Genomic DNA, 22,503 nt, shown 5'->3' on the forward strand with positions numbered 1-22,503 from the left:
AAAAAAGGAAACTTCAGTGAGATTTGGCAGGGGCTCTCTGGACCACTGCCCACTTCCCTGAAAATGGCACCATGATTCCCAAACTGCAGTTAAAAGACGGACACCCCATTTTGCAATTCAAAGACACTTTTTTGAAACACAAAATGGGGATAGTACATTGGAAAAAAAAAAGTCTGTAGTCAGAAATCCTGTAACTTTGTGCATTACAGGGTTTGCAACCGAAGAATCTCTTAGTATATTGATATTTTTTTATGAAGCAAGACAAAAGCCCTGTGGCGTCTTGGCGCTGATAGAAAGTACAGTTTGATAGCACAATCTTAAATAGAGGTCAAAAACAACCAAGTTTTAAGAAACTTTCTAAAACTAGCTAAAATCCAAAGGGGGTAAACTCCATAACTTGCATGAGAAGTACACAAAGCTCCTGCCTCTCCATGAAACCTTTTGCAGTTAGGTATTACCAGAGTTCTAGATACGGTTGAGCGCAGGCGTCTTCTGGGCATGTACCACTTTAAACTTTTCTGCAGAGGTTTTGTGCCAATCCCATGAAGGGATTTTTGGGCCATACCAAGTCCCTTGAAGGCCACCGATTTCTTAATTGGGAGCCAGTGAATGTCAACTAACACTTGAGACACTGAATGTGACTTAAATAACTTCCTTAAAAGATGGGCAGCAGCGTTCCGTAAAATCTGGAGGTTAGTAAGTGTGCCGAAATGAAGACCCTGATACAGAGAATTGCAGTATTCTAGCTAAGATAACACCATCAAAATAACAACTGATTTTTGTAATTCGAAGGGGGTGAAGGGAAGAAACTTCCTTAACAATTTCAAAACGAAAAAACAAGATGAAGTATTTTTTTTGTATTAGTACATCAGGCCCATGGTTCCCAGAAACTTTACACCCTCTCTGAATTATTTCCAAATTATCCCATAATAAAAACCTTATAAGTAGAACTGTGCCCAAAGTGCAAGTTCATTAGCTAGTGTTCCATATTTATGATTTCTTCTCCACTTTTTAAAAATAGAACCTGCACCTGTTTTCGCTTTCATCAATGCTTGGAATATTTTCTTAATGACCAAGTCCTCTGTTAAATCACCATTGAAGGCACACACAAGCATTCTCGAGCCTCATAACTATCAGCAAAAAGATCTGAAGAGAACTTATAGACTGAAGTGTGCAACAATGGCAGTGACAACCACTGTGTAGCATTATGCAGCACCATTCTACCTCTCATATGTTCCATTTATCATACTCTTCCTCTCTTCTTCATGATCAGCACTGGTTAAACATTTCTTGAAGGAGTTTTCATTTCCTATGTTTCAATTTAACATCAAACTTCTTCTCCCCCATAAGTTCCTCCTCTTCTCCTAGATTAGATCCCTCTCACTTTTGTTCATGTGATCATTTGCCCTTCACACTGGAATGTTCTGTTGCCAGTTGTCTCGCCCGACCTCTATTACTATCCCATTCCAGATCCAAACCATTCATCTTCATGCATCTGTTGCAATCTGCTGCACGTTGTTTTCTTTTTAATTGGGAAGTTTTCAGTACTCGAGAAGTCATATGTTGATTTATCTTTTTTTGTTTTATATTTGTTTACAAATATATATGCAATGATTTTGAAACAAATGCATAAAAACAGAAAATATATAAATGCATGTTAATTGTGCTTTATCCAGGAGTTAGGAAGCCATTCCTATCACTCCCACAGCCATAGCAGAATTCGAAAAGCTCACCGTGTTTAGTGACATTTCCTTGCCGAACATAAGGGGGGTTTCTAGAGCTGGAACTGGTTTGGATTCTCCAGATACGGGAGTCAGTCCAGAAGAAACAGTCCGGCTGCCAAAGGAAGACTCCTCCTCTTTGGATGTCGTGGAACCTATAAACAAAACGATGAGAATTGTAAGGGTCATGTGCTGAAAAGTCCCAGCCTCCGATGTGGAAAACTAAGGTGACAAAGCTAACATACTTCATGATGCTTCAGCACACAGTTCACAATTTAAGGTTTGAATTCAGGGAGACCACAGTCAAGATTGCTGGCACTCATTTACAAATATGTTTAGGATGTGAAGTTATCAGTGGGAAACGTGTCTCGGGGATATAGCGGTAAGATCTATTTATTCTGAGGATTTGTCTTCATTGAGTACACTTAGGATCATTCTTATTCCACTATCTGGATAAAACGTTTTCTGACTAACCAGAGAGTGAGTGGCCTGCTCTTTCAGAGAAACTCAGGGGGTGATTCTGATTCTGGCGGGCGGCGGAGGCCGCCCGCCAGAATTCCGCCCCCATTATACCGCTCCGCGGTCAGAAGACCGCGGAGGGTATTATGAGTTTTTCCCTGGGCTGGCGGCCGGTCTCCAAAAGACCGCCCGCCAGCCCAGGGAAAAACTCCCTTCCCACGAGGATGCCGGCTCGTAATCGAGCCGGCGGAGTGGGAAGGTGCGACGGGTGCAGTGGCACCCGTCGCGTATTTCAGTGTCTGCAAGGCAGACACTGAAATACTTTGCGGGGCCCTCTTACGGGGGCCCCTGCCGTGCCCATGCCATTGGCATGGGCACGGCAGGAGCCCCCAGGGGCCCCGCGACCCCCCCTACCGCCATCCTGTTCATGGCGGCTTTCCCGCCATGAACAGGATGGCGGTAGGGGGGGTCAGAATCCTCATGGCGGCGGAGCGCGCTCCGCCGCCATGAAGGATTCCCCCGAGCAGCGGTAAGTCGGCGGGAGCCCGCCGACTTGCCGCTTCTGACCGCGGCTGAACCGCCGCGGTCAGAATGCTCGTGGGAGCACCGCCAGCCTGTTGGTGGTGCTCCCGTGGTCGGTGGCCCTGGCGGCCACCGGCCGCCAGGGTCAGAATGACCCCCTCAGTCTCTCTGATATACTGGTTTAGGAAGAAGAGAGCTTGGAGGGCTTTTACCCAGGACTGGTTCCTTGCAAGGAGAGATAAGTCATGCAAACCCATGAATGTGTAATGGTAAAAGAGCTCAGGATAGTATAACTTAGACTTACGTAATAGTAATGCCATAATTGTGGCAGGATACCATCATTAATAAAGTTTCAACAGTTGCCAATTGCAACTGTTGATTTTCAAAATTATGTTTTTTGTGACCATCACTATAGACAAAGCGTCAGTGCTGCAAGCACTGTGTGGTCGTCCACCCTTCCCATGCTTCGGCCCAGACAAACTGGGCCTCAGGACTAAGTTAGCTTTCCTGCCCCCTTGCACATAGGGCAGTCCTTTATTCTTCCCACCTTTTTCTCTCCACCCCATCACACCAAATAGGAGGTGAGATTATATTGGCTGGACTCTTGTAGGGCAGTCACCTTTTATACCACTGGGATGACCAGCTATTTGTGGGATATGTACGCGGCAAGAAGGGCATGGTGGTCCAGAAGAACACATTAATATGATGGTCCATCTTCTACATTGAAATCTGTTATACCCTTACTATGAAGCGACCATCAGTGGGCATCCATGCTCACTCCACCACAGTGAAGGAGTCAATGTTGGCACTGGTCACTGGGATTTCTGTGGCAGAGATTTGCCGCACAGTGACATGGACTTCCTGTCACACTTTTGCAAAGCACCACTTCTTAGATTTTAAAGCAAGAAGAGATGACCCTTCTGCTTGTTTGGTGCTCAAGGATTTTCTTGTCTAACCATTCCTTCAGACCTACCACCTGGGAAGAGGTAGTACTCTGAAGTCTATTCAACAGGTGAAGAAACTGCAAGTAGAAGTAGCACTCAAAATGAAACAGTTAAATACATTTGGTAATGATCTTTCTGGTGGGTAGTCTATCTTCCTGAAGCTTCCTCACTAATCCCGCCCTCCTCCTTGTTCGGAAGGATGGTCATAGATTCCTGTAAATGATTAGGGTTCCAACTTAGCTCTGTTGCACTGCACATTCATGTTTGATCTGATGCTGTTTTTGTCTTTGCTTCTAAGGGCTCAGGAAAAAAAGGACGAGGAGCTAATGTCAGTGTGCTTGGCCAGTGCTATATGGCGCCAGTGATGTCACACCTGCACTGCATCTAGCACCAAGATGGAGCAAGTGCCACCTACTGCCACAGAAGAGATATTGTAAAGTTTTCAGATCCAGTCTGACAGCTAGGGATATTTTAAAGGCAAGTAATCTGCAGGTAGAAGCATTCAACAGAGATATAATTCCAGCACCCATGGAAAAAATGGTTTGCATGGTGTCAGAATTTATAAGGTGCTTGTAATCATGGCCTCAATGTTTATGTTTCAATACTAGGCTATCAGGGAATGATACAAATTATAATACAGGTGCTTTGTGTAAACATTTAGGGCCTGATTACAACTTTGGAGGAGGTGTTAATCCGTCCCAAATGTGACGGAATTACCACCAGCCATATTACGAGTTCCATAGGATATAATGGACTCGTAATACGGCTGGTGGTATATCCGTCACTTTACCGTCACTTTTGGGACGGATTAACACCTCCTCCAAAGTTGTAATCAGGCCCTTAATGTTTCAGTGGTGGGATCACAGTGAATGTTAGAGTTAGAACATAAATGCATTATGAGAGAACTAACAATGACTCTCTACTGGGATATGATGGTCATATGGAAGTCAAAAGAGGGGGATTGTTAGAGATTGGTAGGTGTCTTAGTAGTGGAATAGTGATGCTTGTCAGTATAGAGAGGCATCATGAGTGGCCTGTGAAAATTCCTCTACTAGGACGAAATCAGGCTTGTCAGAAGTTTTTGTGTGACTTATGTCACAACACCATGTGATGTCCTTAGCTGGTCAAGATACTTTGTCATAAGTATGTAGAATGTCTGGTCCACCATATTGTAAGTGTATTATAGCCTGTGGGACTTGTAATATGGCAGAGGGAATATCTGTCCATGTTTTTACAGTGCCCCATCCGACAAACTCTAAATAAGGCAGATGGTATAAATAAAGCCTTGTTTTTGTAGTATGTACATTTATATAATGGGGTCAGGGCAGGTTCCTCAAAAGGGTGGGTCTGGGGCAAATAGCCCCAGCTCCTCCCTGTTTATGACAGCTCTGGATGTCAGTGCAAGTGCGGTGCAGGGTGCAGTTTTATATAGATGTGCACTGCAAGAGCTCTAGAATCAGTACTGGGATATCAGTGAATGGTGAAGGTCAATACATTCCTGTGTAAACCTATGTTCCCTGGATGCTGCAAACTTATGCATCTTACTGGCTTCCCCAGAATGTCGCTGGACATTGCAAGGGGTGCGATAGCAAGCCTCTTTTTTGGTGCATGCAGCGAAACAAAATAGCCAGAAGAGAGAATACTAAGGGCCAGTCCAACTCCAGAGTTGGAGGCAGACCAGGTAAGCCTCCATCTTTCATGGGCCTCTCTGAAGCTCTGACGATGGAAACAGACGGCTGTATTCCTCATCGCCTGCCTCGGTTTGGGGCTCAATTTGAGTATTTCATTGAGCGTGGGAGGGTTCACGTTTTTGCTGATCACATGTTTCCATGGAGACTAAGGGGCTTTTATTTTTGCTCTGATTACAAATATTTTATGAAGGCTGTTAGGCCATAGATGCCAAGATATACGTTTGTTTATGTGTGACATTTCCATGTTTACAGAGACGTTTCAGTACCTCATGTGTGACACTCCGAGTGGCACTTTATCGCAAGCAAAGAACAAGGCAGATATATCAGTGTAATGACAGAATGACATACGTAATTACATAAATGTTCCAAACTATTCACTTTTGTTCAATGTAATATTCTAGTGAATGTTATAACATAGCCCACCATGGGATGTACACTTGGCAAATAGTCAGTCAGACAAAAGTTCATGACAGTTTGCAAATTGTGTCACTGATACACAAGATGTAGGATGGAACTTGGATGTGCCTTTGAGTGTATAGGTCTGGCAGCTGGGCCAGAGGCAGAACAGTCTAGTCAGGGAGGTAGTCCTGTCCCGAGTAGGGTGTCTTTTCCAGTGCTTAATTTGTAAATGAAAACATGCCGGTGCCCAAACCCCTCCTCTTAAACATGCAGCTGCTGTAATTAAATTTGCAAACACGGAATACTGAGGCAGCGTAATCATGAAGCCATCTTTGGCCTCTTCAATCCATTTAAAGCCCTTCCCTGCCACTTCAGCTCACTCTTGCAGCTTTCTGCTTTCTCCCATTGTGACCCTTTTTCGTTTTTCTCTTCCTCCGTCTTTCCCATATGTGTCTTTTGCTCGCAGTAAATGCTTGAGGCAGAAAAATAAGTGCCGGTACTCAAAAATATGTGCTGGTGCTCTGCACCATAAACAACAAGCACAAGTTCAGCGCTGGTCTTTTCTTTTGGTTGTATGTCGGAACAAAGCATGCCTTTACCACGCATGCCGTTACTCTGCAGTCTTTACAGCAAATGCGTCTTTACCACGCATTCCTTTTGGCACGCATATCGTTACAACAACATGTCTTGGGGAACGCGCTAGACTTTGGAGTGGTATAATTTACTATTCCAACTCCAGTCTGCACAACAGTAGGGAAAGTGTTGGACTTAAAAGTCCAACACTGCTTTCCTTAAGGCGTGTCGCTGTAAGGGCATGTGTGGTAAAGGAATGCATGGTAAGACGCATTTGTTGTAATGGCCGCATTGTAACTGCAGGGCGTGGTTCGGCCGTCATAGAAAAGGCTGTTTCCCTTTTATATAGACCTGGAAACCTTGAAAGAAGAATAGGTCTTTGTACAATGTTGAGTCCCGTTTGCTTTCTCTATAAAAATGCCATATGTGAAGGCAACAGGGCGATTTTCCTTTACAGAATTATACACAAAGCTGACTGCTTTGAGAGACGCTGATTCCTTCTTTTGTGAGTTCCCATGTCTCTCAGCAGTAAACAGTTCACGCTTCTGCATATTGTACGGTGTTCTAATGTTAAAATGCAGAGGGGCCAAACAATTCAGAACTTTCAATACAATTACTAATGGGTGGGGTGGTATTGTAAGCAAGATGGGTGTGGGCCTCTACTCTGTAATGGCAGCAGTTGGCCCACACAGGGAGAAACTCTCACCACAGCACCTGTGGTGGTTCATTCTGAAAACTCTCCTACCACATAAGAGCAGGTGTCTCCTTTCTTTTGCTATAAGAACCATAGTGGTCCCTTTATAAAGTCAATGGATATATTTAAAGATCTGTATCTCCTTCTTTTGTATAAGGCAGCAGGAACAGCACGTGCTGAATGGGAGGGAAGCCTCACGAGGCCCAGTTAGAAGTCCCACTCGCACTGCTGCACACTGGTGCATGAGGTGCATGTTTTTTGCAAGATGGGTTCTGGGTAGAGGGATCTTGGGAGGCGCAAGGAGGAGTTCAGTGACGCAGGGAGCCGAGAGGCCACCGAGAGCATCATTGCCTACGTGGGCAGTGAAAATCACTTGTCCAGCACCTGCCTAAGTAGAAGCCACTTCCCATCTTAGGACAGAAGGTACTGGGAGCAAGAGGGGTGGCGTGAAGAGGTTATGATGGGAGGAACCCTTGTCACTTTTGGGGCAGGCAGTATGAGGGAGCAAAGCTGGAGATATGGTAAAGGGGGTTAGAACGAGGAAAGACAAATAGAAGGAGGAGAATGTGGAGCAGAGAGTTCAAGGAGGTGGGGCCTGGTCAAAAGGCAGACAGGTGAAGAAAAGACTTGTCAGGGAAAAAAAACATGAGGTTAAAAGAGGGGTATAAGTTAAGATTCAAATTGTCATTATCTTTGGAGAGACTTGGAGAGGAAATGTTGGATTGGGATATGTGTAGGGGTGGGGATGGATCAGTATTACATTTTTAGGTAAAATGACTAGGATGTTAGTTTGTGCTCCTCATTCGAGGGAGATAGTGGTAAACTTGCGCCCCAAAAAAAGGCCTTTTGCGGATTAGTAGAATGGAAAGACGTACTGATTTCGTACAAAGGTGAATTGGACTCAGGGGCTTCAGCACAGAAAGTGGTCCTAATAAGGAAATACGTCCTATATTTAGCAAAGTTCATGGAGGGATGTGAACTTCTAAAGCGAAGAGGCTTCAAAGCTTATTGCGGTGAAAAAGTCTTGTTTCGCATGCGATATTTTCAGCAGCATTCTTGCTGTGTGTCTTGGGGAACAACTCACTGCAAGCTGACCACTGAGTGTACACACAGGCCATTACGATGTAGGCTGCGAGTGGGCGGGGACCAACTACTGAGGAGGCCTGAGGGGCCATGAACCTTCTGTGATTCATCTGTGAAAGACACCCCTAATCATCTTCATAGCTGGAGCAGCTCTCGTTATCTTGTGGCCGGGGCTGCCGAAATTATGTCTGAGGGGCTGTCCAGTGGGCTGGAAGGACAGGGCTCGAGACAGCAGCAGGGGAAAACAAGCATTTGCAATGCAATAGGGTCTCACATTTCTCCGAGTTACAGCTATTAGCAGTTGTAAACTCCCAACCGGATTTTTCTTGCCACATTGAATGGAAAAAAACAGCACGATCACGCTGCTACAGTTCACTCATAGTGAAACCTATCGGCAAAAGTGCAATTATCTACGTAACCGGCAAAAGTGCAATAAACTATGTAACAGGGTCGGTGTTATGCAAAGCGCTCGACTTCTGCCAAGCGAGATCGCGCTGCGAACAAAAGATAATAAAAAGTAGTCCACAAACCTGACGGAAAACAGCGAGCCTCGGATGTTTTCAGTACTTGGTCACTGAGCTCGAGGAGGGTTAACCACCGGAAAAGGCATGACGTATGCGTGCCTTCCACTAATGAAAGCAAGCAGATTTTAATAGGCAAGCCCACGAACCAATGAAAGACACTGACGTGACATGGATGGGGCTCCGAGCCCTTTTCTAACTCCTAAAGCGTCTCGCAAGCGAAACGCATGCGCAAGCGCATGCAACGCAGGCTCGACCCTAGAAAACACCCTGCAACCATGACTTCCTTCACATCAAGGAGCACTATGGGGGTCGGATGCAGGTGGCACCACTTGTCTGGCTGGGCGCAACTGCACAGAAAAGAGCAAAGCTGCAGCCACGTCTGGACCAATCATCTGCTGCGTGTGAGGTGGTGACTAGAGTGCCTGGCCAGAAACTGAGGCACCGCCAGATCCTCATGAGGACAGTGCAATCCAGATAAGGTGAGCATCTGGATATTCAGTTGTTTATGTTTAGCACCTGTTGCTGATCATATGGTCACCCAGATAGGCTGAGGCCAGGCTTGACGATCGGAAGTCGACGCCAGCATGTAAACTAGTGACAGTCTTTCTGTAAAAACAGAACAGCGCAGCCCGGCTCTGACAATGTGGGGAGCTAACTGAGGCTCTGAACTGCAACAGAGGCACTGCCAAAGCAAGAAGATTGTAAGCATGCTAACTTCTTTTTTTCTGTAGCCTAGTTAGCGCCTTATACTCCCGAGTCAAAGAGCTATTTTATGCGTGGCTAATCCATTTTACAGCTGTGATGGGGACACCAGCTTTAAAATGCGTTAACCCGACTCCTAATGCGTGGGTCTTGGCAGGGCTCACACTTTTGCTCTGATTATGTGTTTCATGGGGATTGGGGTGCTGATGTATTGACTCTGAGCATGTGTCCCTTGGAGGGCAGGAGAGCTCACCTTATAGGTCAGATAACTTGTGCTTAATGTAGATCCGGGTTTTACATGTTTGCCCGGATTAGGTGTGCTCATTGGAAGATTCACATTTTGGGGAGGCTCTGATTTTCAGGAGTTGCTTTCAAAAGTGGGTTTCTCATTTTGGCTCTGGTTTATGTGTTTCATTAGTCCAAGGAGACTATTTTGATCATGTTTAGTTTATTTGTGAAGTTTCCATGTATTCAGTGTGTTTATGAGTGACATTTCAGTGCTTTAGACGGGACAATTTGGGCGGCGCTGGCAATTGATTTTCGTGACTTATGACTCCTGCTTTGACACGGGTGTCCGTGTTTTACTTTACACACTGTATTTCAGAGAGGCGCTCAGATACCGATAACTATCATCACACAATTTGAAGTCAGCTTGCCTTAAAGTACACACTTCTGATTTTTGTCATTTATGTATCTGCAGGTTGTACTGGAGTAAAAAATCTATGTCGCCACTGGGGCACAACTGAGACCATTTTAATGTTATACAATCATAAAAACTACATCAAAAGTCACTGTGAAATACAACAAAATGTGTGTCAAAATACACATTTTGGAGCTTATTCAAAACAAATTAGTGCACTTATTTGAATAGCTCTTGCACTGCTGTGAATCACTGTAAATCTCTGGTGCCCATAGCTTTCACTGCAATGAACAAAGACCCTTCATTGCTGCAAACAGAGGAAAAAAGAGAGGGTGGCTTGTCTGTGGCTGTCACAGTACCCAGGTGTTTGGTATACTAGTGCACACATGGATGCATCATAAGAGCCTGGGTATTATTAGCAGATAAGTGCCCAGTAAAGGGGACAGTAAAATGCTTGCATGTCTAGGTACGGGGCACCATGACAGTGCAATTCTGTATGCCATATGCAAATAGAACCAACTTGATGCTGGCATACATGCTGGCAGGCATGTTCCAAGCCAAAGTAAATTGGTATTGGCGGTGTATTTAGGAGATTGAAGTTGCAAAGTGGCAACTGTTTGTATAATCTGAATATTGGGTGTTTCAGCACATTTTACATGTCAACATTCTTTCGCTTTGAAGTACATAATAAATGTTAACCTATTAGTGCTCGCTGTGCCTATTCAACACTTTGCAAATAAATACCTTGGAATCAGTTTTTATTTTTACCTATGCGCTGTGCTCATTTGAGCCAGAGGTTGCAGGTGGGGCCCATCGGCACTCATTTTTGGGAACCAGCGCTTATTTTTCCTCAACAGACATTGATCCAGAGAGAGAAAAACACAAAATTGAGTGAGAAGATGAAAGGGAAAGGCGAAAAAATAGTGACACAGAAACAAAGCAAACAAGAAAAAGAACTTGCAAGAGTGAAACAGAGATGCAGGAAGTGTCAGGTGGTGGAAAAAAAAGGAATGTGATGGAATCAATTCTACGTTAGCCTTTGTATTGAGCTCCGTGACATTTGATAGCGCTGATTGTGGGCTTCTAAGCAAAACCTTGGGCCCTGACGAATTGTTTTACAAATTAAGCACTGCCTATGGGTGGCTTCCACCTCTGCTGCCTCTCTTTCCCTCCACCACCACTTTACAAACCATCCTATTGTGTGAGGTTCACCATATTGCTGTTTGGGAAACCTCATACTCACACACCACTAACATTGGCTGAGCTACACCCTTGCTTTCCTTCTAGTCAGCCGCGGCCTATTCTTTGGGGCTGAGAGGCCATGCCCCCCACCTTTTGCCCCTCAAGAAGAGTGTCTTTCAGGCTGAGCAAAGGTCAGCCTAACAGACACTCTTCATTTTCAGGTTAGGCATCCAGGAGCTAGACATGCGCTATTTGCGCAGGCTCCCGGCTGCTTGAGGTGAACTTTGCTGGGCTGTAGAAGTCACAGTCCTGTGGGCATGACCTCTTCAGCATAGCAGAGGTGCCTCGAGGCCCTCCTCCTCATGACGAGGGTGAAGGTCACTGATTGCTTTGGACCTGGACACTTCAGTTTTAAGCCCTGAAGAGCCCCAGCCAAATGTCAATAAGTGACACCTCGGCACAGAGTGGGGTGGGTCAGCAGTCTCACTGACCTCATCCCACTCTGTGACGAGTTGGGACTGCTGACTTCCCTCATTGGTGACCTTAGGTTAGCCAGTGAGGGAAGGCAGCAGTCCTAACCCTCCTGGGACCTCTGAGGCAGAGCTGAAGTTAAGTGTGTGTGTTTTTTAAACAAATGTTTGTTGCATGCATGCATGAATGTTTGAAGACTGTTGTAAATGGATGTGTGTGCACGTTTGTTAATTAATGAGTTTGAGTGTGCATGTGTGCCTGTGTGTTCCACTTCCTCCCCCGTAAAATTACTAGCCGCCACTGCTTCTAGTATACACATTTAGACATCCCATCGGCATGCACATGCAGTGAAAATAAGCCAGGGAAGTACAACAGTAGAACAGACACATGATGAGAATTTTCAGAGAATGCCTAATGCTGTCATTTGGACTGACCTGTTAGCTGCTAACAAGTCACAAACTCTTGACATAAACTCTTGCTTCCATACATCATTATAGTGCTCAAGTGACACTCGTTTGGAGGTCCAATACTTATGCATTCGTAAATTTTAGTCAGTTACCAATTCCCTGCTATGACCCTCCAAGATATTCATCCAGTGCAAGGCATGCAAGGCTGGACTAGCATTTCAGTGTCAGAGATCGACGAATCACATTTTCATGGTTGGATACTAGTCAGCGCTTTACCTCCTGATTTGTGGAAACTGGTGGAGAAACAGCAGGGCTGTTTTTCAATGAGTTACTTTGGATATTGAGCTCAATGCCACAAAGAACCCGAGACCATGTGCACCTACCATCAGGAGGCTCCACAAAATGCGTCTTCTGGCAAGACCTCGATGTGCTACCAGGGCTTGGAAAAAGCCCCAGGCCTCCAAGGAAACCAAACGACCTCTCTGGCTGCATTTTATTATTTGGACAGTATCCTGAAAGTAGAGAAGAATTCAAAGAATTGGTTGGCCTGGTGGAAAGGAAATAAATAATGAATATGCACAGCGTATTGAAACTAACAATGTGTTTCTAAACATGATAATCAATGTTTCAAAATTATTTACCTGTAGTGATAACAAGTATTATTGAAACACTAACATTTGCACCAAGACATCTTAAATGAGTGGGACCTTAATGGTTAAATACTTCAATTTTCTCCTACAATGGCTTCCTCTACGGAGCAATCCTCAGCTCTGTAGTACCCAGTTACTGTGCAGGAAATGCCCGTAAACAGGGCTCTCGGTGACTTATTTGCAAGAAAAAGCAAAATTCGGGACACCTGTGTGAAAATTATAACTTTTTGCAACAATTTATTTTGCATTTATCAGTCGTTAGTGCTACAAAATGGTTCTTCAAAACAGCAGAAAGGAGACTAAGCAGAAATTAGTTATGGCATCATTTAAAGTATGATGGGTGACCCACCAGCACACCAGGGCCTGTTTTACAAACAGGGCACACTTTCCCTGTTTACACCACAATGCACCTTTAAACAGGTCCACTGGGCACAAACAGGAAAGATGCACTCTAATATGATGAATGTGCTGTTCTCAGGGCAGTTGTGGACTCACACTGCCCTGGCAGTAGCACAGTCAAGTGAAATACGTGGCGGCTGTGTTTCACAGTGCAGGAAGCAAACTGCCTGCACTTTGGAGAGAGGTTAGAATCTGCTTGCAGGCAGGTGCAGTGAGTCACTGCACCCACCTGCAGGGGGACGTTGTGGGGTCCAAGGAACTCCCTTTCAATCCTGAAGAGGGATGTCCTCAGAGGGCACACTGGCAGTGCTCCACCTTTTTATGGCACACTACCAATGCACCTTCTAAGGCCATGTCTACCTCAGTGCGAATTTCTGTAATATGTCATGGGCACAAATGCAAAGTGATTCATTTTCTTGGGGCCACACCTATATTGTAATGATAGAACACTCTCTCAAGATAGTGCTGATGCAACAGGTGCTCTGGTGCTACCAGTATTACAGATGCACAAGCATCTGTAGCCCTTTCTGTAATACCAAAGTGCCCCGGTGACACACAAAGCGGGCACACCCACCCATTGCGCCCCTGAGGCACTTTCTGTAAAATGACTCTAGGAGGTGGAGACCGCGATGCCGGCTTCCCTGATGCAGGTGTACCTGCCGTATTTAGAGATGCTCTCTAATCTCTGTGACTTATGTGCATCTGTTGTGTGGAGGATGCACGAAAGGGAAAAAAAGGCAATGATAACTGCTGCGCAAGAGCCATGTTTTTTTCACCCGCTCAGTATTAATTTTTTTCTTTACTGAAACAAAGTCCCATAGCAGGAGTTTGATTTAGTAAAACAAAACCTCAATGACTGAAACAGGGAGTTTTTCCTTACCAAAGGATCTTTGTTTGAATTTTCTGCCTGGAAATGATGTTCAAGGCATAGTGAGTAATGAAAATCCAATCATCTGCCATAAATACGGTGTGGTGACTGCCAATGTGACTCCAGCGGAGGACAGACAGCCAGGTCAAGGGTTTTCTAAAGGTAAATCCAGCTGAATCTTTGACACTGGAAACCCTTTGGTCCCTCCAACTATAAATGTGTTTGGGGCCATGATTTTGGTGAATTGGGATGTCCCACCAAATTATGGCAGAGCTACTGCCTCACCAAACTCAAAATGAGTTCTTAGTCTGTTTCCCTTCTGCAATGCCACTGTGAACTCTAAATCGTAAGAAAACATAAAATTGCAGAAAAAAAATCCAGCACACATATTATGACATATAATTATGTCTAAAGTTCACAGTTAACATTAACCACATGTTTTGTTTAACATGCATCCATAGTGTGAAAATGAACTCACTAAAACGGTAAGAACAGATTATAAACCTTTCTTCTACAATGCCTGGGACTTTGCAGGCAAAAATAGGTTTGCACCCCCCTATCAGTGGGTCAGTCCACTTCACAGCACATTGAAGCACCTACATCTATGTCCAGAGTTAGTCCTCAAGCTCTACATCGAGTGGGGTAACAAGTGCTAAATGTAAACAATCAGTGACAGAAAAAATGTTTAATTTATTTTTATTGGGGCTATTTATACTGTGATCCCTTCTGAATTACTTTGCGCAGTAGCGTAATGCAGAAAAGCGCAAAGAATGCATGGTTGCAGAACACATGCAAAGATATTCAAAGAACTTAAGCACTCATATGTAGAGTTCAGTACACCTTTGAAGGAAGAAATACAGGGCAGTAGAGTTAATCTGGGCAAGTAGTGAGCAGCAGGAACAGAGTGAATTGATGGGTTTTTAATTTCTCTCACTGCAGAAAAAAAAAAATTCCCGGTGAAGTGTGTTTCAGAAACTTGAGGTGTAAGCAGAGGTGGTTTGTTTCCTCATTTGTTCCTTCTGGGGCTTTGGTGTCTCGTAATGTTATGAGACATTGAACTTGTCTGAGACATAGGGGGTCATTCTGACCCTGGCGGTCGGCGGTGAAGCGGCGGTAAGACCGCCAACAGGCTGGCGGTCTTTTTTCATGTATTCTGACCATGGCGGTTACCGCCATGGTCAGCCGCCGCTTCACCGTTCCGACCGCCACGGCGGTAACGACCGCCGGGCTGGAGACCTGGGTCTCCAGGCCGGCGGTCGTCACATACCGCCGGCGGTATTCCAACCCGCCTGACCCCGGCTTACCGCCATGGATTTCATGCGGTTGGGGACCGCCATGCAATCCATGGCGGTAAGCACTATCAGTGCCAGGGAATCCCTTCCCTGGCACTGATAGGGGTCTCCCCCACCCCCACCCCGACCCAGACCCCGACTCCCTCCCCTACCCCCCCCACCACCCCTGCCACCCCCAAAAGGTTGCAGGACCCCCGTCCCCCACCCCGATCCCCAACATATACAAACACATACACACATACAGGCACGCATCCATTCACATACACACACCCCCCACATTCATGCACGCATCCATGCACATACACACACACCCCCGCATTCACACGCCCCCTCAATATACACATACGCACACCCCCATGCACGCACACAACTCACAACACCCCGCCACCCCCCTTCCCTAGCGGACGATCACCTTACCTGTTCCTGGTGATCCTCCGGGAGGGAACGGGCAGCTCCGCCGACACCGACACGCCAACAGAACACCGCCACAGCGAATCACAGGTCGTGATTCGCTAGGCGGTGTTTCTGTTGGCGTGGCGGTGGAGGTGGAGCTACCTCCACTTCCCCGCCTGCCGCCAGTATGGCTGTTGGCGGCTCTTCGTCCGGAAACGGGCGGAGCGCTGCCAACAGTCAGAATGGCCCATGCGGAAGACCGCCAGCACTGGCGGTCTTCCGTACGGCGGTCCCTCGGCGGTCTATTGAAAAGACCGCCGAGGTCGGAATGACCCCCATAGTCTTTTGAGATATTTTAGGAGAAACAGCCCTCACCACGAGGTCTTTTGTGGTGAGTAGTGGTGAAGTGTGGTAAGGGTATTTTTAGGGTTTGGGTGGGTAGGCTATAGGGTGGTAAGGTAGGATGGATAGGGGTCAGTGGTGGCCCCTCCTTTAGGGCGGAGGGGCCATGCCCCCCACCTTTTGCCCCTCATGAAGAGTGCCTGTCAGGCTGAACAAAGGTCAGCCTGACAGACACTCTCCATGTTCAGCTAGGCAGCCAGGAGCAGACATGCGCGATTTGCGCACACTCCTGGCTGCCTGAGCTGAACTTTGCTGGGCTGAGGAGGTCACAGCTCCTATGGGCGTGACCTCCTCGGCTCAGCAAAGGTGCCTTGAGGCCCCCCCTGGGTGACGAGGAAAGCGTCACCAATTGACACTCTCCCTGGGCGCTTCAGGTTTAAGCCCTGAAGTGCCCAGAGTGGGGTGGGATCAGCAGTCTTACTGACCCCATCCCACTCTGTGACGAGGCTGGGACTGCTGCCTTCCCTCATTGGCTGACATAAGGTCAGCCAATGAGGAAAGGCAGCAGTCCCAACACTCCTGGGACCTGGAGGCTGAAGGTAAGTGTGTGTGTGTGTATGTGTGTGATGTTTTAAATTGAATGTTTGGTGCGCGCGTGCATGTTTGAGTGTTATGAGTGTTGTTAGTGGATGTGCGTGCGTCCATGCGTGTGTAAAAGAATGAGTGTGTGGGATCTTTTAAAATGAATGTTTGGTGCGTGCGTGCATGTTTGAATGGTATGAATGTTGTTAATGGATGTGCGTGCGTGCTTGCGTGTCTGTGTGTGAAAGAATGAGTGTGTGTGTGTGTGTGTGTGTGCGTGTGCGTCCCACCCGCCCCCTCCCTCCTAAAGCTGCCGGCCGCCACTGATAGGGGTATAGGCTAGTAGGTGTAATATTAGGGTTTAGAGGTGGGTAAGGGTAGCTGTGTTACCAATTCTATAAACAAACAAAATAAATAAAAATGTAACTTTGGGGGTCTTCCGTCCACTTGCTCAGAAAGGCCAACTCTAACAAGACACTTGTTTAAAGACTGAATAAAGGTGTGAGTGAAATGTCATGGCTGCCACAAAAAGGGCAAGTGTTGGCTTTTTCAAAAAGCAGGATTTTTTGTGATGAAGGGTGCATTTTGAGGCAGATGCCTGGCTGAGGAGACAAGCATTGACATAAAAAAAAATATTTTGGATCACGTCAAGTGTAGTGCCCCCAGGATATAGCTGTTGCAATGCATCTGAGGCAGCCTGCCATTTCCCTTCAATGCATACATATGTTAGAATAACTCGTACCCTGGGGTACACTGATCAATGCTGAATTTTACTGCCCACAAGCCTTTTTGGAAGAGATAATTATGCTGGACTTGAGTGCAGCATTTGACACGGTAGACCACCAAGTCTTGATCCAGAGGATGAAGAATATTGGAATTAGGGATCAGGCCTTGGCGTGGCTTACGTCTTTCTTACAGGATAGATCTTTTCAGGTCCTTGATCGAACACATCTGTCAGACAAACTACAGTGCAGGTGTGGTGTACCTCAGGGCTCATCCTTGAGTCCGACATTATTTAACATATCCATGGCCCCATTGGCCACTTTGGTAGAATCTTTTGGTCTATCGTTGGTGTCTTACGCTGATGACACCCAACTAGTGGTCTCCTCTTCCAATGGGACCCCAGAAGGAGTCACACTATCCACCTGCATGCAAGCAGTCTCAAGCTGGATGACCAACAGTAAATTACAATTAAACGAGGAGAAAACAGAATTGATGATATTGGGCCCAGAACCAAGACCTGGAACTCTATGGAGTATTCCATCAGCTCTGGGGGACTTTCCTCCTCCCAAGAAGCAGATTAAGAGTTTGGGGATCTATCTGAACCCTCTTTTAACCTTAGACACCCATGCTAGGCACATTTCCACAAGTTGTTTCGGCCTACTCCGACTCCTCAGAAAGGTCTTTGTCATCCTTCCGGCATTGGAAAGAAGGCTTATAGTGCAGGCCATTATTTTATCAAGGTTAGATTATGGGAATGGACTTCTCTTAGGCTCCCCAGCTTATGTAAAGAAGAAATTGCAAAGAGTGCGAAATGCTGCAGCTCGTTTGCTGCTGAATATTCCTAGATGGTCTCAGGTACAATCTGGGCTAGCTTCCTTGAATTGGCTAACGGTAGAGCAGCGGATTAAATTCAAGGCCCTCTGTCATATACACAGGTCCCTCCATGTTAAAGGACCCCCACTTTTTAGGAATTTGGCTACTTTTTATAAGCCAAATAGAGATCAGAGATCCTCCACTACAGCACTGGCAACTATTCCTAAAATAAAGTTAAATGGGGTGGGGCCACACTGGCTTTTTTAGGAGCCAAGTTGTGGAATTCTTTGCCTCTCAAACTCTGGCTGATGAATCAAGAATTTGAGTTTCGTAAGGCACTGATAACATGGTTGTTTTAGATCAGGATCAGTTGCGTCCTTTCTGTGGTTTTGGGTCCATTAGAGCTGGGAAACCCGAGGGTATCCATGCGCTCTATAAAAATCTATAACATAACATAACAAGCAGTCTCAGGCTTAATGGACACGGGCACCTTGTTTATACAATGACCCACAGCATTGTAACGGAGAGTGTGCCGTATTTAGGCTACACTGAATGGATATGAGTTATTCTAACAACCATGATGGTGATTGTCATGAAAAGCCATAGATATAAAAGCCCTGAAGAAGTCCTGTCTTGAAGACGAAATGAGTTGGCTGATGTTTTTTTTTAATCTGCTGCAAGAAAAGCAGAATAAAATGAAGACAACAATGTGATGTTATTTAATGATTGGACTTTTGTGATATACTTAAAAGTAGTGCACTATCACAATATGAATTATCTGTTGTCCCCTTGTGTTGGCACCTTGGCGGCAGGTGCTGTGATTAGTGCACACATGGAATGATCAATTTTTGCTTCATACTTGTTAGGGGCTGTACACTTTAGCAGGTGATAGGGGTTAGGTGCATTGTTCATGTTAACCCGCTGCCAATTTTATTATTAGTGTTCTTTTTTGAAGAATGTAAGTACGTGCAGTCCCTTTTCATATTTCATGAGAATATTCTACCCTGAACAGCTGCACGACTGAGTGTGCAAGAAGCTAACAAAGAGGGAGAGAAGACCAAGGGTATACAGCTGTCCATAGAAAACAAATGAGTTCAAACAAATGTTCTGGAGCACTCATTTATTTCTCTCAGATCCTTATGCAGTATTGTGCTTTGATACAAAAGAAAAACATATCATTATAAAGTGCACGTTCATGCGTTAGGGAATCTTGGTACTCACTAACATATCTATTGTTAGCTTCTCATAAGGTTGAAAGGCTGAGCGGACTCACAAGGATTTAAAACACTGACCAGGAGGTCAAAGAAAATTCGTGAAAAGATCCATTATTCCACTGAGCCACCAGTCGAGCCAAGTAGGAAAGCAAGAAATGGGCCCCAAGGAGTGTTTTTTAACCCTTGTCCGAGGGCAAGGAGGCATAAAATGTAGGATGGTGACAATACAAACAAGAGAGCAGAGCAGCAAAGTTCCTCTAACCACATACTAACCTGACACTTTAATTTTGCCATTGGGTCCAGCTCCATCTATGTACTTCTTCCACAGATAGGGTTGGTTCTTTATGCTTTCCAGGTCAATCTCTGACCCTCTGAAAACCCTAGAAGGCTGAAGAAGCAGACTTGTTGGTTGATGAACATATTTCTCCATTCATACAGCTCATTTTAGTGCACAACTTAGTCTAAAAGTTCTAATTATTTCCCTTTCTCAACGTGTTCTGCTTCAGTTTGCAGTCTGGATGCTTTACATACATGCATAAATATGCATAATATTAGAGTATTTTCAACAGTACTAAAGAGGTGCTTGCACAATCCGATTTTAAAATGTTTTCCTGATGTACAGTAGAGTGCAATATTCATCTTCAGATGTAAATCTACTTGATTCTACCAGTGTTTTTGTAGTCATCAGCCACGATTACACCGTGGTTGTGGAATGTAGGTCCAGGGGGCCGAATCAATACTAGATTTTTACGCAATCACATGGGATAAATTTACAAATAATTAACCTCAATGGAAAACATTTAGGTAGCCGGTGGTTATCCTGAGCACGTATTATGGATCCTGTCCTCCTAGACCTACATAAGGCACCATGGGCTGTATTATATAAAGTGAGCTCTGAAAGTGCTAATTTAAGATACGGTCGCTGCCAGTTTGGGGCTCACTGGTTTCTAAAACAGCTTTGGGCAGCGCTAAACATTTGTTTGCCACTAGAGCTTGAACAGAGTGTGCTGCTTTTGGTTGGAAATGTAGCAATATTGTTGACACCTCTAAACTAATTACAGAGAACAACAGTACACAACACAATGACATAACACAAATCGAAACAACAATATACAAAAAACATAACAGGGCACAACAAGACAAAACACAAAACAACCACAGCACATCACAACATGACACCATAAAACCAACAAAACACCACATTCCCAACAAAAACGCAGCACAACAAACGTGCACAAGCATACTTCAGCCTTTATAAATCTGCTTTCGTAATACGCTGGACAAAGATTTGCTCAAAATACTGCCCTACTCTACCACAATAAATAGCGCCAGTGAAAAATGTTTTGTGACCTGGCTCCATGCGCTATGCATATAACTAGGATGACAGGATGTGAGCACTGGGACTGTCACCCATTGCTATTCAACCTGCTATGTTTGAAGCATTTGCTGGTACAGCAGGCAGTTGACTAGCCATTTGTCCTTTAGAAAGCAGTGCTCCGTCTCTCTGATTAATTACTCGTTCTTTTTTATGTTAGAGACTGGATCTCCTTAACCCTCTCAGGATTTGCAACTGTTGTCCCAGTATGACAACATCAATGACAAACCATTTCAAAGGAAATTAGAGTCTCCTACTGGCAGCCAGAAAGCACTTTTCATCTCACTGTCATGACATGTCACAACTCAGCTGCATGGGTGTAGGACATCTATTGATGTGACTTCTGATCAGAAGCTCAAACAAATAGCAGACAATGACGCACATATGGCTTCCTTATGTGAAGTGGATTTTGGCCACTGTTTATTGTGCTGGCACTACCCTGTAATATTATAGAGGATAGTACTTAGCCTATAAATGAAAACGATTTTTGAAGCATCTCACATGTTAAAGGTTGTTTTTACATTATACCAAGCCACTTTTCTTAACCGGTGTCAACGCCATGAAATGTAAGCCCTCCATTTAACCAAGTCATACCTTTTCATCCATTTTGTAGCGAGGTGATCCATTTGGTACAGGGCAAGTGTGAGAATGCCGCTCCTTTACTTGATGCAGGATCATCTTCCTGTTATCAAGAAGTGGGCTATTAGGCCCTTGGATTGCAGTAGTCTTGTCAAAGGACTGTCGGCAGGTGGAACCTCTCTGTACAAGGGGGTCTTCTGAACTTCCTCCTTCTGTAGAAAAGCTAACAAAATATCCCAAAATAAAGACTTTACGCAGATTTAAAATTACAGCTTTTTTAGAACTGTCGGCCTTTGGGTGGTCTTCCCCAAACTTTCTGCCCTCTCTCCTCCTGTTTTGCTGAATTCATTTTTGTTGGCCTTAGGACACTGTGCACTTTACCACTGCTACCCAGTGCTGAAGTGTTTATACTTACTCCCTAAAACATGGTAAAATTGGCTTACACCTGATTAGCAAACTTAATTTATTTAGAAGTCCCAAATAAAGTGGTATACCGTATACCCAGGGCTGGTAAATTAAATTCTACGGGTGGGCCTGCAGCACTTATTGTGCTACCCACTTAAGAAGCCTCTTAAACATATCTCATGACTGCCATGTGCAGCCTGTAGTGCAGTTTAATCTACCAATTCAATTCCACTTGCAAAATAATCCCCTTTATAAGCCTAAAACTCCCTTTTTATTACATATAAGTCACCCCTACGGAGGCCCTAGACAGCCCATAGGGCAGAGTGCACTGTAATTAGAAACTTGGACATGTACGTTTATATTTTCCATGGTCTGGTAGTGAAAAACTCAAAATGTGTTTTTCAATACTTTGAGGCCTATCTCTTCCATAGGAAAACATTGGGTTACCATATTACATAAAGTAAGTGATAACGTTTGTTTGGGAACAGGTGGAAATATCATGTTTGGTGTCTAACCAATTGTAATTTAAAATCCTCTTTAATGGTAAAGTCGGATTTTAAGTCACAATTATGAAAGTGTCACTTTTTGAAAGTTGGCCTTTTCATGTCCTAGAGATTTGGTGCTTGCGGGCATTTTTCTGGGTCACAGAACTAGATGTAGTTGGCAGTTGGCTTTTGTGTATTCTTCCCAAACAGTCACCCAATAGATCAGGGATACTCAAAGTACGGCCCACGGGCCTCATGCAGCCCCTCTGACCTTTACATGCGGCCCCTAGGGCAACAGGAGCACTGGGCAGCTGTTTGCTCGACTCCGCACTAACAAAAATATTAACCCACAATCATTTATTTCAAACTTA

At 45.0% G+C, this 22,503-nt stretch overlaps 1 protein-coding gene across 1 annotated transcript in view; it reads right to left on the reverse strand.

Moving 5' to 3' along the window:
- C6H9orf43 (chromosome 6 C9orf43 homolog) overlaps positions 1 to 22,503 on the reverse strand; it is a 175,917-nt gene that overhangs the window by 24,574 nt on the left and 128,840 nt on the right. Inside the window, exons 9-12 of the mRNA XM_069241269.1 lie at positions 21,258 to 21,465; positions 19,562 to 19,676; positions 12,396 to 12,524; positions 1,734 to 1,876 (exon numbers count right to left, since the gene is read on the reverse strand). Coding sequence (XP_069097370.1) covers positions 1,734 to 1,876; positions 12,396 to 12,524; positions 19,562 to 19,676; positions 21,258 to 21,465 — 595 coding nt within the window. The remainder of the gene's footprint in view (positions 1 to 1,733; positions 1,877 to 12,395; positions 12,525 to 19,561; positions 19,677 to 21,257; positions 21,466 to 22,503) is intronic.

The sequence above is a fragment of the Pleurodeles waltl genome, chromosome 6, assembly GCF_031143425.1.
Source record: "Pleurodeles waltl isolate 20211129_DDA chromosome 6, aPleWal1.hap1.20221129, whole genome shotgun sequence".
Classification (NCBI taxonomy): domain Eukaryota; kingdom Metazoa; phylum Chordata; class Amphibia; order Caudata; family Salamandridae; genus Pleurodeles; species Pleurodeles waltl.